At 39.8% G+C, this 12,950-nt stretch overlaps 1 protein-coding gene across 1 annotated transcript in view; it reads left to right on the forward strand.

Moving 5' to 3' along the window:
- Positions 1-12,950, forward strand: part of ARIH2 (ariadne RBR E3 ubiquitin protein ligase 2) — a 30,981-nt gene that overhangs the window by 2,810 nt on the left and 15,221 nt on the right. The window contains exon 2 of the mRNA XM_054387198.1: positions 1,167-1,516. Within this exon, the coding sequence (XP_054243173.1) occupies positions 1,265-1,516 (252 nt within the window). The 5' untranslated portion in view covers positions 1,167-1,264. The remainder of the gene's footprint in view (positions 1-1,166; positions 1,517-12,950) is intronic.

Consider the following 12,950-nt stretch of genomic DNA (forward strand, 5'->3'; position numbering starts at 1 on the left):
TGATTATGGTTTCCCCAGTAGCTAGGAATTGTGGTACTGTGGGAATATATTTGAGTAACAGAGCTAACAACACAGTAATGTAAATGTTTAAGAAAGCCAACACGTGCTGCTTGTGGAAAACATAGCTTTGATTTTAGGTATATGCTTTTATATGTAAAACAAGGTTGCAGCAGTGTTTTAAGTAATTTGTGTTTACTATTCTCTCTTGAAACTAAAATTATTTGGTTAAAGGGAAATTTGTGACTAGATATGAGATGGCCATGATTCAAGGTTGATACAAGCTCTGACAGAACTTGAATTCATGCAACCTCAAGCAGATGTTTGTAGTTCAGCTAAGTAAAGTTAAATATGTGAACTTTCCAATACCAGTTACAATCTTTAAAAAAAAAAACAGTTGTCTGCTCTGATTTTTCTTGAATAGCTGCTGTCAACACTCAAGCATAAATTTCTACATTCAGAAGGTAACAAATGTGTGTTGGGAAGGGAATAAAAGGAGAGAATAATTTTATTTCTCCCCTCAGATATAAGGCCCAAGCCACATCACATCCAATAGAACATACTTAAAGGGATTAACTGATTTCACATTTCTTTTGACATGTTATGGAAGACTGTTACTTAGGGTGTATGTGAGAAATCTGTTTGCTGCTTCTGTTTTCCCAAGTCCCACTTAACGTCTGTGATTCTGAAACAGTATGGACTTACACAGTGTTGTAGTCACATGTTGTCTTTCTAGCTACTGTGGTCATAGCTAAGGGGTTTGTGTTTTTTCCTGTTGATTAAATGAATATGATGCTTTCCTGCAGCACTTCAGACCGCTGGTAAAAACAATGTAATAAATTTTGTCATATCTCTGAAAAGATCTGTAGTGGTTATGCAGCCACTTTCCAAATGTCAAAAGTCTCAGGGCCCACAGGATGCTGGGAAGGATAGAACGTAGTGTGATAAGCCAACCTCTGAGGTTCTAGACCTGGGCTTTAAAAGAAGCCTTGGCTTTGCAGGTGCAAGAGTCACAGTGGATCCAAAGCAGGGACGCGCACAACAAAATCTTCTTTAGCTGGGCTGTTGAGTTGGTCCGTTCCTGGCTGTTTGATCACCTGTATGATATTGACATGGCCTCTCTTACCATTTCTTAGGCAACAGAAAAAAAATGTTTTTCCCCCCTTTAGGATACAGAGCTCAGATGAAATCAAAAGAACGATAAAGTTTGGAGGAGAGAAAGAAGCTGCAATTGCTTTCCTGGTCTGCAGTTTGACAGGGCATTAAGATGTCCGTGGACATGAACAGCCAGGGCTCTGACAGCAATGAAGAGGATTATGACCCTAATTGCGAGGAGGAGGAGGAAGAGGATGAGGATCCTGGGGATATTGAGGATTATTATGATGGGGTAGCTAACGACGTGGAGCAGCAGGGAGCAGATGCCTTTGATCCAGAGGAATATCAGTTCACCTGCCTGACTTACAAGGAGTCGGAGAGCACTCTGAATGAACACATGGCCAGCTTGGCTGCCACGCTAAAGGTGAGGAAAGGTTTCTGCATTAACACAGCTGCAAAGTAAGTCTGTGATTGAAAAGGCAAATGTTGAGCATACAGTTGGCAACAAAAGCTGTGGCAATATTACTGATGGGGGGGGGTGGGGTTGGAGGAACATTATTGAAGGTCCCTGGTTCAGAAGTGACTTAAAGGTTTACAATTGTTGTTCTGGGGCCTAAAAAATATCTTCCTAACTGAATGTTGACTCTTACAATTTTATTTTGTTTTGACAGAACTGAGCTTCATGATCATAAATCCTAAGTTGTAACTCTTTGCATTAAAACAATGCGGATATATAGAAAATAAATCAAATTTTAAATGGTACAGATTAAAACATCTGTGTTTGAGAAGATAACTGACAGACAGGGAGACATGCTAAAACTCTGTAATTCTAACAAAACCACCTTTCTTTGTTGGTTCTGAGGGAATAATCATAGACAGATAAATCAGCTGTCATGCCAGGTATTAACCCTACTGTTGCAGTGACAGCAATTAAAGTACAATGAACTTGCCAGCTCTTGTGGTGACTAATTCATCACAAAGGAGTCACACTCTTGAGTCAGCTCCATGGTGTTATACTCAATAAGACTTCTGTGAAGTTTTCCTTCTTTTTGTGCAACTGATTACTTTAGTGCAGACTAGTGATAAGGGGAAGTTTCCTCTCCACCTTGTCAGTATGCTTTGGGCACAGTGCAGGTCTGAGGAGAGCAGAATTTTTGAAGCTCTAGATGTTGACATTGGGTTGAAATTATTAATGCATCTACTTTGTAACTGATCTTCTGGTGCTTACTCTTCCCTGGAAAAACCTTTGAAAGCAGGACAGGTAACCACAAGACATAAAACCCACAGTGGATAGATTTTGATTCCCATTCATTTAGTCTGAATCAAACATAATTTAAAAAAAAAGGAGAGGGATCTATAGATACTTATTTGCACATCAGCATCCTATAGGACAGTAGAACCATAAAAGCCTGAGGATTGTGAAGGCTGTAAACCATAAAAGCCTGAGGATTGTGAAGGCTGTAAACCATAAAAGCCTGAGGATTGTGAAGGCTGTAAACCATAAAAGCCTGAGGATTGTGAAGGCTGTAAACCATAAAAGCCTGAGGATTGTGAAGGCTGTAAACAATAGGCACTAAAGTGCAGCCATGGTTTTTACTACGTCTCTAGCTGATTTTGTTGTCTGTTGTGCTTGTTTCCAGCATTCACCACCTGAGAAAATTTTTACTTTCTTGACTGCCGCTCATAGCTGTGATTTCTTAAAAATGTACATTTTGAGCTCTGAATGTTTGCTTTTCCCTACAAATTGTCAGAAAAGGGAGGGAAAAGGAAAATAAAAATGCGAGTAGTTGGTCAGCACTTGTGATCCAGCTGCCAGTTATTCTTAGTTCTTAGCAGTTAAGTAAAGATTTATAACAGCTTTTCTGCTCCTTACTGTTTGCCTTCAGCTGGAGCACCCTTCAAAAAGGTGACCCTTGCCATATTGTTCTCTTCAATTAAATTAACAAAAGCATTACTTTTAGTCTGTAAGACAGGCTTCTAAAGTTGAATTAAATTTTCAAGAATTCTGAGCAAATATTGAGCAGATATTATAGTTGACCAGATGATACCATTCTGCTAGCTTGAATTCCACTCCAAATATGACCCAAGGAGAGAGCATTTTAAGGTTGCTTTTCTATCAGGACTATGACTGCATATTTGCTAGAAAATGAAGTGGCATGCATTTTTGTGCAGGAGGAGGTAAAAATAAATTTGAGTAGAAACCTGAAAAACTCTGGTCTCATAAGCCACACACTATGTCTTTGCCTCTTGAAGTGCCACATAACTCTCTGTTCACTAGCAAGAGTGGTGCAAGAATTGCACTTTTCTTGGAAATCTGGTGTGTGTGTGCAGCATGTGTGGTTTTGTTTCCTGGCATCCTTTCTTACAATACTTGAGCAACCTTGTTTCTTTCTTCCCCTGTTTTCCAGCAAGGAAACTTGTCATTTTGTTAATTTCTGAGACAGACCGTAGTGGAAAGAATTTGTCTTGAATTAGCAAGCAGAGAGAAAGAGGAAATTGAATAGAACATGTTGAAGTATTTGTTATCATTATTGATATCCATTAAGTTAGTGGAAAATAAACAGAAGCAGACTTTTGTAAGAATTGTATTAACTTCTTTCCTCCAATTTTCTTGAGCTCAAAACCCTTTTTCTTTCTTTTGAAGACTACCTTTTACAATATCTTGGGGTTTTTTGGACAGTGTTGGTTGTTCTTTTGAAGCATGCTAGTTCCTTTTGTTGATTTCATCTCCTCTACCTTGTGATAGCTAGTGGATACGTAGTGCTTTTCAGCACTAGCTCACATTTAAGGCAGACTATTTGCCTCTGAAAGGGAAGGATGAGGGTAAGCTAAAGACTGCCTTCAAGAGGTGCAGTGTTGAAGGCAATGCATGACATGGTATCTGAGCAATTTGCTGACACAAGAAATGGACTAATACAGTTTCCTAAAAAACAGGAAAAAAAAAAGCAATAAATGAGTTCAAAGCCATCTTTCATTGTTCTGCCACTGTGTGTTGTTGTCTTTAGACACTTCACTTTCTGAAAGTTAAACTGGAAGAGTGTACTGAGTGTTTTTTCTCTGTGACGTTGTGTACAGAAACAGGTATTCAGAGCTTTATGTCTTCATACTTGCAATCTGTACTGTTTATTAGCTAATAATTAAGTAGTGTTTCATTTCCTCCGCTCATTAACCCTCAATATTTTGTACTCTTTATTAGCTAATAAATAAATAGTATTTAATTTCCTCTGTTCATTAACCCCCAATATTTGGGTTTTTTAACTGCTTTATTCAGGTATTTCAATCTGATGGTTGAAATCGTATTTTTTCAAAAGCATTAAGGTAGAGGGTGATCTTCCTTGAAAACTCTCTTGGCTACCTTTCCATTCCTTGTAAGTTACAGCTGACCTTGCTCTACTGAAGCTAAAGAGGCAAGTGAACAAACCTTGCTTGGCTGGCTATCATCAGGTCAGGTGTGAGCACCCTGCATTTAGAAATTTGAATGCAGCACCAAAAGTGACAGTCTTGTCGACAAACCCCTGGGCTTTTATCTACCACAATTAGAGACAAAAATTAGTTAAGTCTGATAAAAGCATGAAACCAGCATGCGGGCAGGTGTATGCCTGCGTATCTCTTACTGTGTTAGGAAACTTTTACCTTGAATCCTTCTGACTTTTCACCAGGTGGGGAATTTGGAATGGAAAAAAGAGTCCAAACAAGGTAGCAGCAGATGCAACCAACTGTGCTGGGTGGTAGGCCTTACAACTACAGTAGGGGTTGTCCCAGAAGCTGGAGGGACTTCATGAATGGTACTCTTAAGATTTCTCCTCATTTTGGTTTTAGTGAGTAGTCGATCCCTGCTTTTCAAGAGGAAGAAATGTTTGTGCCTCGGTTAGTACTGTTAATCTGGAGGCTGTTTGTGAAGGGTTCAGTAAATGCACAGACTATAATTAGGACAGACTTATCTTTGTTGAAACATGCCAGAAGAAAATCCAAAACTCTGATTCTCTGACCTTAAGGCCTGTGAATTGAAGCAGATCATTTCTAATTCCTTAGAAGGTCACTTGACCAACAGTCAATGCTTGTTAAGGACAATACTCATGAAAGCAGAATGGCATGTATTGCCTGCAGAATTTACAACAGTTCTTTTTAAAAAGTAGTTATAACTCTAAAATCCAATATCGTTCCAAAATAGTGAATTAAAATTGTAGAGCAATAAGTTTGTTTTCAAGATACCTCTGTCAGTCATCACTGAGTGATTGCGGGTCTGGTGTAGTAGAATCACTATGTGCATACAAACAGTACGATACTCCACGATTGCATAAACAAAGTTGACCCTGTCAATGGCAAGCAATTAAGTGTGTGATGATGTCATATTGTTTATTTGTGAATGACACTTCTTGCCTCTGCTGAAGGTTTCTGTACAAGTCTGGAATATCTGTGATATTCCAAATCACCGGCACTAGTTTCTCTTTTAGATGGATCTTTCTGTTTTTTACTTTTTTTTTTTTTTTTTAACTGATGATGTAAACTACCAGATAAAACAATTACAAAAACAGTTTTTATTAAAAAAAAAAAAGTTACCATGACTTTTTAAGTCTTCTTAGAAGCTGATTGTCAGTCATGAGGAAGCTATTTCTACACTTAAAAAGTAACAAGGAAAGATGGTCATGGTGTTTTACAGGAAACTGATGCTGTTATAGTCTTTCCATTAAAACCAAAGGAGTTGTAAAACTGAAGAACTTAACGTTTTCAGCTCACTAATGTGAGTAATCTGCTAATATTTGCCAGACAGCAAAAAGCTTATTTCCCTTACTCCTTGAAATAACAGCTTCTGATGTGATAGGTTTTTTTAGCCATCTTCATCTTTGAAGAATGAAACTTCTTAGATGCAAAAAAAAAAAAAAAAATCTGATTTCATGACATAGTACTGAACCTGTTAGTCCATGTTACCACTACTGATCTTTCAGAGATAAACCACTTTTTCCTGTATTCTTGCACACCTTATTGATGTCATGTTTTTCAACGCAACCGCTTAGTATTTGCTCTTCTAAACGGGGCCCTCTGAAACTGTTCCACACACTCAAATTGTGCTGACACAGAACAGTTAGTTTGTAGAGCTGCTCGCTGAATGCTGGCAGCAGTCCTTTTCAAATACCATCTTTAGCAGATCCAGAGTCATGTGCATGGAGATTGGCAGCCTGTATGGGCAGCTCTACCCGGAGGAGCTGGCACTCGCAGAATGCCTGTTCAATACAAGTGCAAAAAGTCTGCAGAGAGCCAGATGTCAGGACACCGACGTGCGTGCCTCCCTCTACTGCTGTGCAAACCCCAACCCCCAAGACTGCAGTGCTGTGTAGTCATCCTTTCTCATGCCATCATGACTCAATGAAACATAAAATGGCAGACATAAACTACTAGCTGTGTCTAAGTACCTTAGAACTATTAAAGCCCCTTGCAATACTAAAATGCATCCGCATAAGAGTGGGGTTTGGAAATGTTATGTTCAATGCCCATAAGAACAGGCACTGGTAAATATTAGTAAGCAGTATATATTTAAATATAACTTATTAGAAATGGTAGCCCCTGATAGGCAAATTTAACTTCTCCACAGATCCCCTTTGGTGCTGTTTGGCAGTGATAGCACACCATTTCTAAGTACCAGTAAACCTTAGATTAGTTAGGACATGCAGGTTTATATCTTTACCATCTTCTGTACTTTAACATCAAGCCAACATCATGTGGGACATCCAGTCTGATGTAAGCCTTAGGAGCACACACGTTTGAGACTTACCTTGGTCCTTTACCTGCTTTTTGTTCCCAAATGGAAACATCTTGGAAGTTCTATACAAAAATGTTGTTGGCCAGGAGTCACGATGCCAGTATGAAGTTGTCCAGAACTGTTTTCAGTGTGTGTTTTATTTTGGTTTCTAAAGCTCTTTTTTTGTTGTTGTTGTGGTTGGTGGTTGTGTTTTGTTTTTTGTTTTTTTGTTTTTTTTTTAAAAAGTGCAGAGCAAGTTTTCATAGACTTCTGGTCAGCAAGATAAGGAGAGCCTGGGCCTTGCAACCTTGTGACAACTTCATGAAGTCATCTGAGGAGAGAAATCAGTTGTGTTATTTACTTCCCAGGACTGGTGAAATTCTCATCTGGATCAGAAAAATGAGCTACAAATGTGAAGGCTGATTATAGCCCACACGTTTCTCTGTGATTCATGCTTTAAGGGTATCCTACAGCCAGTATGACTGCAGTGAGCAGAAAAATCTGTTCACAGCTGTTGATGAGTATGATCTTGGTGGGAGGCAGAGGCAAGACACAAGTCATTAAAAATGCTAGAACAGGCCTTCAGGATTTCATGTTGCAAGCTCACAGGTGGACAGCAGTATCACAGGAGTGGTGTGAAACAGCTGAAGCACATTGCCACATTTGTGTGCTGTGCCCATTGAGGATGGTGCAGCAGAAATGAGTGATGTTGTGTATTGGGAACAACTGTTTCACAAAGCTTATCTTCATCCTCTTCATCTTTTTATAATAAAAGAAAAATGTCCTTAGGAGCTGGGACTGTCAAGTAAAGAGCTGCATTATTTGGGACTGCTGCAAGCTTACCTGAGCCCTGTGCTCTTCATGTGTGTACTGCTGTGTCTGTGTGCACACACCAGTGTTTTCCAGATCCAGTTGGGTGCCCTATCTCCTAAGCTGCTGGTCATGATTTTGTGGATTCAGGTTATTACCTGCTTACCACTTCCTCCCTGAGTGCCCTCTGCATCCTCCTTTCTGTCAGCCAGAAGGAATTGTCCACTTCTGGCTTTTGTTGGGTAGGCCCCTAGGCAAGATCTGAGCCATGTGCAGCAGTGAGTTGTACTGCTGGGAGTTTTGGTAGTGCACAGTGAACACAGTGCCCACTACCACTGGGCACTGATGCTCTCAGACACTATGTTGTGTTAGGAAGAATAGCTGCAGTGAGTACAGCTGGGGAGTCTCATGTCAATCTTCTATCTGTGTGCCATCTTTCAGCTTTATTGCTGCATTTCTTTCGCACTAAATCTTTCAGAGAAGGAATCTTGTAGCTATTTTGTAATAATGCCTTCTGGCATACTATCTTGCTTAAGTCCTTTTTTTTTTTTTATAATTTAGTTCTGAATCTCTTCAGGAAGAATAGCCTAACAGCTTGAGAAATACGTATGTTGAGATTTCCTAGCTGAGTCCTACTGATCCTGTTTGTTGGCAGCTGCAGCTGGAATTGTTGCTGTCTTGTGTAGGAGAGCGGGTGGATTAAAGCAGTGTGTAAGTGTGGAGAAGGAGTTAGAATTTAAGCCAAGATCCCCTTTCTTCAGTGTGTGGCCAACTAGGTTGTGAACTGATGGCTTCACCAATGGTGTGTGTAACACCAGCAGTATTTGTCATTCTCAAACTGCACTCTGCCTCCTCGATATGCTTCTAAACTTGCAGACTGACACCAGGTCTCTGCATGCCAGAGGGTGAATGACAGGATATGGTTTAAAGCCCTGTGACGAAGGAGAGCTCCTGTAGTGCTGGTTGTCAAGACCTTTCCATGATACCAAGACTGCAGACTCTAAATTGCATTTTTTCCCCCTGTGCAGCCTGCAATCTGTAGTTAGGAGAGGGGCTGAATTGTCAGACAAATTGTAAACAATACTGGGAGGGAGACCTAGAAATGGAGGGGTCACTTTTTTTAAGCTCCATGGAATCCAGAAAAACACCCCAGGGTGTCTGATTTTGTTGTCACTTTTGTCTGTTTTTCGTAACAACTGAAAATAATTTGATTTCAGTTTTGAAAACAGCTTCTAATGCTCAGAAGTTTCTAACAGATACAGAGGTCTTTGCTGTAAGACTTGAAACACTTGGGGTGTTTTGTGGCAGGTGGTGTTAATCACAGCTCAAGCCTTTGCAGCCTCAGGAGTGTTTTACCAGGACTGCATATACGAAGTCTGCTTGAAAGAGAGCTACAACAAAGCAAAGGAGAAAATGTGATCCAAAAAAAGCTTTTTGGTTGCCTTTTTATTTCTTCTTAACTGCTAATATTTCTTTGCTTTATTTACCTCAGTACCCTTAAGTATAACATGTCTGAAGGTGTTTTTTTCTTCAGCAAAATTATTCAATACAAACGATAGTTTCTTTCTAAGGTGTTGCTCTTCTCTACCACCAACTCAGTTCAGTCTCTGTTTTGCCCATAGTTGCTCACTATCAGCAATTTCAGAGGTGTTTTTACTGTTGTAAAGAATTTAAAAGTGTGTTTTCAGAAATTTTGGTGCAACACACAAAGTAATACTTTTCCGAGTTCATCCTTTCCTTGTAGAACTAAGTAAAACTGTTCATGGATTAAAAGAAAGGCTTCTAAAGATTAATCCTATTTGCTTAAATCTATTTGTATAAAATCCTTTGATTAGGGGAAAGACAAGAAATGGAAGCTGTGTTTCTTTATGCCTGGTTGGTGTTCGTCTCAGCCAGACATTTCAGTGCAACCCTGGTCTGACAGGGATTGTCAGCTTGCTGCAAAGCCATGGGATGTTGGCTCGGAGTAAATCATACCATCTCCAGCTCATTCTCAGTTGAATCTCTGAGAATCATATGATGATACTTGGTTTTAAATTCCTGATACCATATCTCTGCAGAAGTGAGGGTAGAAACATACCTCCAAAAAGTAGGCCATTCGTTGGAGAAAAGTGAAATCAACTCATGAGATATGCATGCAACATAAATATGCATGAGCAATTTCTGTAGAATGTAAGCTCTACTAAAGACAGTGGGTTTTGAGCTTTTAGGAAACATTGCTGTCTGAATTAGCAACTGTCAAAGCAGCAAGGTTGAAAAGATTTTCTGCCGCAGAGAGATGAAACTTCAACTCTTCAAACAACTTAGCTTATCTAGGGAAGCAAGTTGAGACATAGTTGGTTTGGAGCTCTTTAAACCCAGCAAGGCACCTGCAGAGCTTCTTTGCAAATTCTTTTGATGTTGTTTTGCCCTAAAGAGTGCCAGACTCTCTCACACACTTCAGAAATGTGAGAATTTTGCTTATCTTGGAGTATAAAGAACTCAGGAGATAAATGGAGATAGAAAATGAATAGATGTGTGTTTAATGTGATGGCATTACTCCTGCGTTCTACTTTCAGAATCTAATTTTGTCCAGCACTGTGTAAATTTTTAGACTTCTTTTACAACTCCTGTAGTCTTATACAGAACAGCTTCCCCTTGGCATCCTTCCTGTGTGCGTTGACACTGTGCCCCTTTCCCAGTGCAGTGATAAACATCAGCGTTTGGTGACTATTTCTGGCAATCGGCAGCCTTCTATCACTGGTAAGTCAGAGTTAAGCTGATGGAGGTTTGGAAAAGGCTTCTGAGGTGACCGAATTCCTGTTTTAAGGTGAAGCTGGAAATCGCAGATTGGGTGAAAATCTTCTCTCTTCAGCTTTGCTGTCCTGTTGTGAAGAAAGAAGCCTAGTCTTCAGTGAGAAATTTTCCAGGTTTGAATTTGGACTGCTGATCTTTGATCTTAACGTTTTAAGATGATGGTGAGAAAATGGAGTAACGCGAATGAGGGAAAGAAAGGAAATTTTTTGCATGACTAGTGCTTTCAGCTTACACCTTCTAAACTTTAATAAATTTAAGCGAAGCTAGAAGAGCTCTGGAGAAGTCAAGTGATGCAGAAACATTGGCATAATTCATCACTTTAAGACAGAAACTAAAATAGAAGTGCAACACCTAGAATATGCATTCCCTTCTGCATTGTGGTATGTAGAAGTATTTTAATGAATTGATCTGTTACCAGCAAGACACCAAGTGGGCTATCTCCCAATCTTTTTTTGGTGTTAGTATTCTGAAGTAGAATAGGAAAGTTTCAACAAAGCTGACAGTTTTCAAAGGCTTTTTTTGCCTTTTTTTTTTTTTCCTGAGACAAAGCTGTATTGTTGCTGGATAACATGAGATTCTTGATAGGGGATGGAATCATAACTCTTTCTGACATGTTTTATAAGCTTGAGATCTTTCACTGTGTGAAACTTGTATCTGTCCAGGAAATGCTGCATAGGACATTGTGCCTGAACAGCTACCAAGGCTTATTTCCTAAGCTGTGAGGCAGCAGTGGTTGCATACGAAGGGGGTACCAATGTCTTCTAACAATAGTTCAGCCAGCAGTATCTGTTTCTGTACAGTGCTTCTCCAGCCCTGCAAGGTAATGAATTGGGTACATATGGATCAGACTTCAGACTGCAGTGTGTTTCTGTGCTCAGCTTGGTTTGGCTCGTGCTTGCAAAGAAATCCTTCAGTAGTTCTGGGATGCTATTGTGGGTGCAGTAGTTCACTCAATGTGAACTTACAGTCACTGAAGAGGCTGGGGAGTGCTGCTAGTCAATAGAAGCAGGCTTTTGTTAAACACTTGTTTTTCTTCCCATGCTTGTTTTCTTGAACCTCTCCAGTAGTGTTGGTCCCTGTTGGTATTCACATTTGCCTTCTGAATTACTAGTCTTCGTGTTGGTGAGCAGAAAATAAGACTGTACTGTGGTGAGACTCCACTCAGTAGACATTGTCGCAGCCTCATCAGTTATCTGCTCCTCTCCCATCCCTCTTTCTTACAGTTTGAATGCTGTCTATCTTTACCATGTAAGAACTACTACTTCCATGCCACAGTCTGCTAACTGTGGGTACGTTGCTGCTACTGATTGACTCAGGGGCTTCTTTGTTGCAAGATCATATGCACTCCATTTAGGTAGTGTCAGAAACTTTTTTGTTTCAGGGCTTTTACGAAAGTAGACTCATGTCATGAACCTGGCTTTATGAATTGAAGATGTTTTATTTTTGGGTGCTTTTATGAAGAAAGTAATAAAATCAGCACTACAGCTGATACAATTAGTGCTGCCATTTGGAGGAAAATAGGAATGGTCACAAAAGCTTTGTTATTTTCTGGATCTGTTAATCTGTCATTTTTCTGGAGCATTAACTCTGTTTTGCCTGACAATTAATTTGATTCAAAAGCATTTGAGTCTGTTAGATTTATAGTTATTCTGTTAGGTGAGTTGGAGTTCAAAAATGTGTATACTGGTATTTATATTTCTCTTACTGCACATCTTCATTCTTCAATGTAGTTGGTTCCTCGTCTGGGTGCAAGTAACTTCATGGAGTCCATGGATACATGGTGCTGCAATGGATGCTACACCTCAGGCTCTGAAAATCCAACTGAAGAATACTCATTTTCATGTGTTACAAATGAAGTTCCCATTTAAATCTGGCGTGGTTTTATTATTTTGGTTTCTTTTTTGTCAGGTTCATAGTTCTTTCTTACTGCTACTGAGAAATAATTTCATTACTGTTTGAGAATGATTCATTAGCATCTGGTTTGCATTTTCAGGAAGCCAGTCTTGTAGAGACCGCATTCCTGATTCTTGATTGTTTTGAAAACCTGAAATGCAGATACCTTCCTTCCACAAGCAAGTCAAAGATGTCTTTCTGTGTCTGCCAGGCTAAGGGCTTAAGACAACATCTGAGGCTGGCAGCAACATTTCACCCATACAGACTGGAGCAGGCTGTGTGTGTTGTCAGCAGGAGCCATGTGCCATGCTCCATCTGATTGCTGGCTTCTGTGCTGGCAGGGAGGGCTGCCTGGGCAACCTTTGTTTTCTCAGGGTTACATTGCTGGTAAAGACGAGGAAGATGACAAACCAGATTTTACACAGCATGAGCTAATGCTTCAGTTCTTCTAGAAAAATGATTATTTGAGCACTGAAAATTACTCTTTTATTACTGAGATTTCCTACTGGTCAGAAAAGTGGACAAATCTGAAAGTAGAGGTGGATAAGTCAAGTAAAAACCCCAGCTGCATTGTGAACCAGCTGTTCAGTACTGACAAATGCCAGTTCAGGTCTAGGACAGT

Source organism: Indicator indicator, chromosome 15 (genome assembly GCF_027791375.1).
Source record: "Indicator indicator isolate 239-I01 chromosome 15, UM_Iind_1.1, whole genome shotgun sequence".
Lineage (NCBI taxonomy): Eukaryota > Metazoa > Chordata > Aves > Piciformes > Indicatoridae > Indicator > Indicator indicator.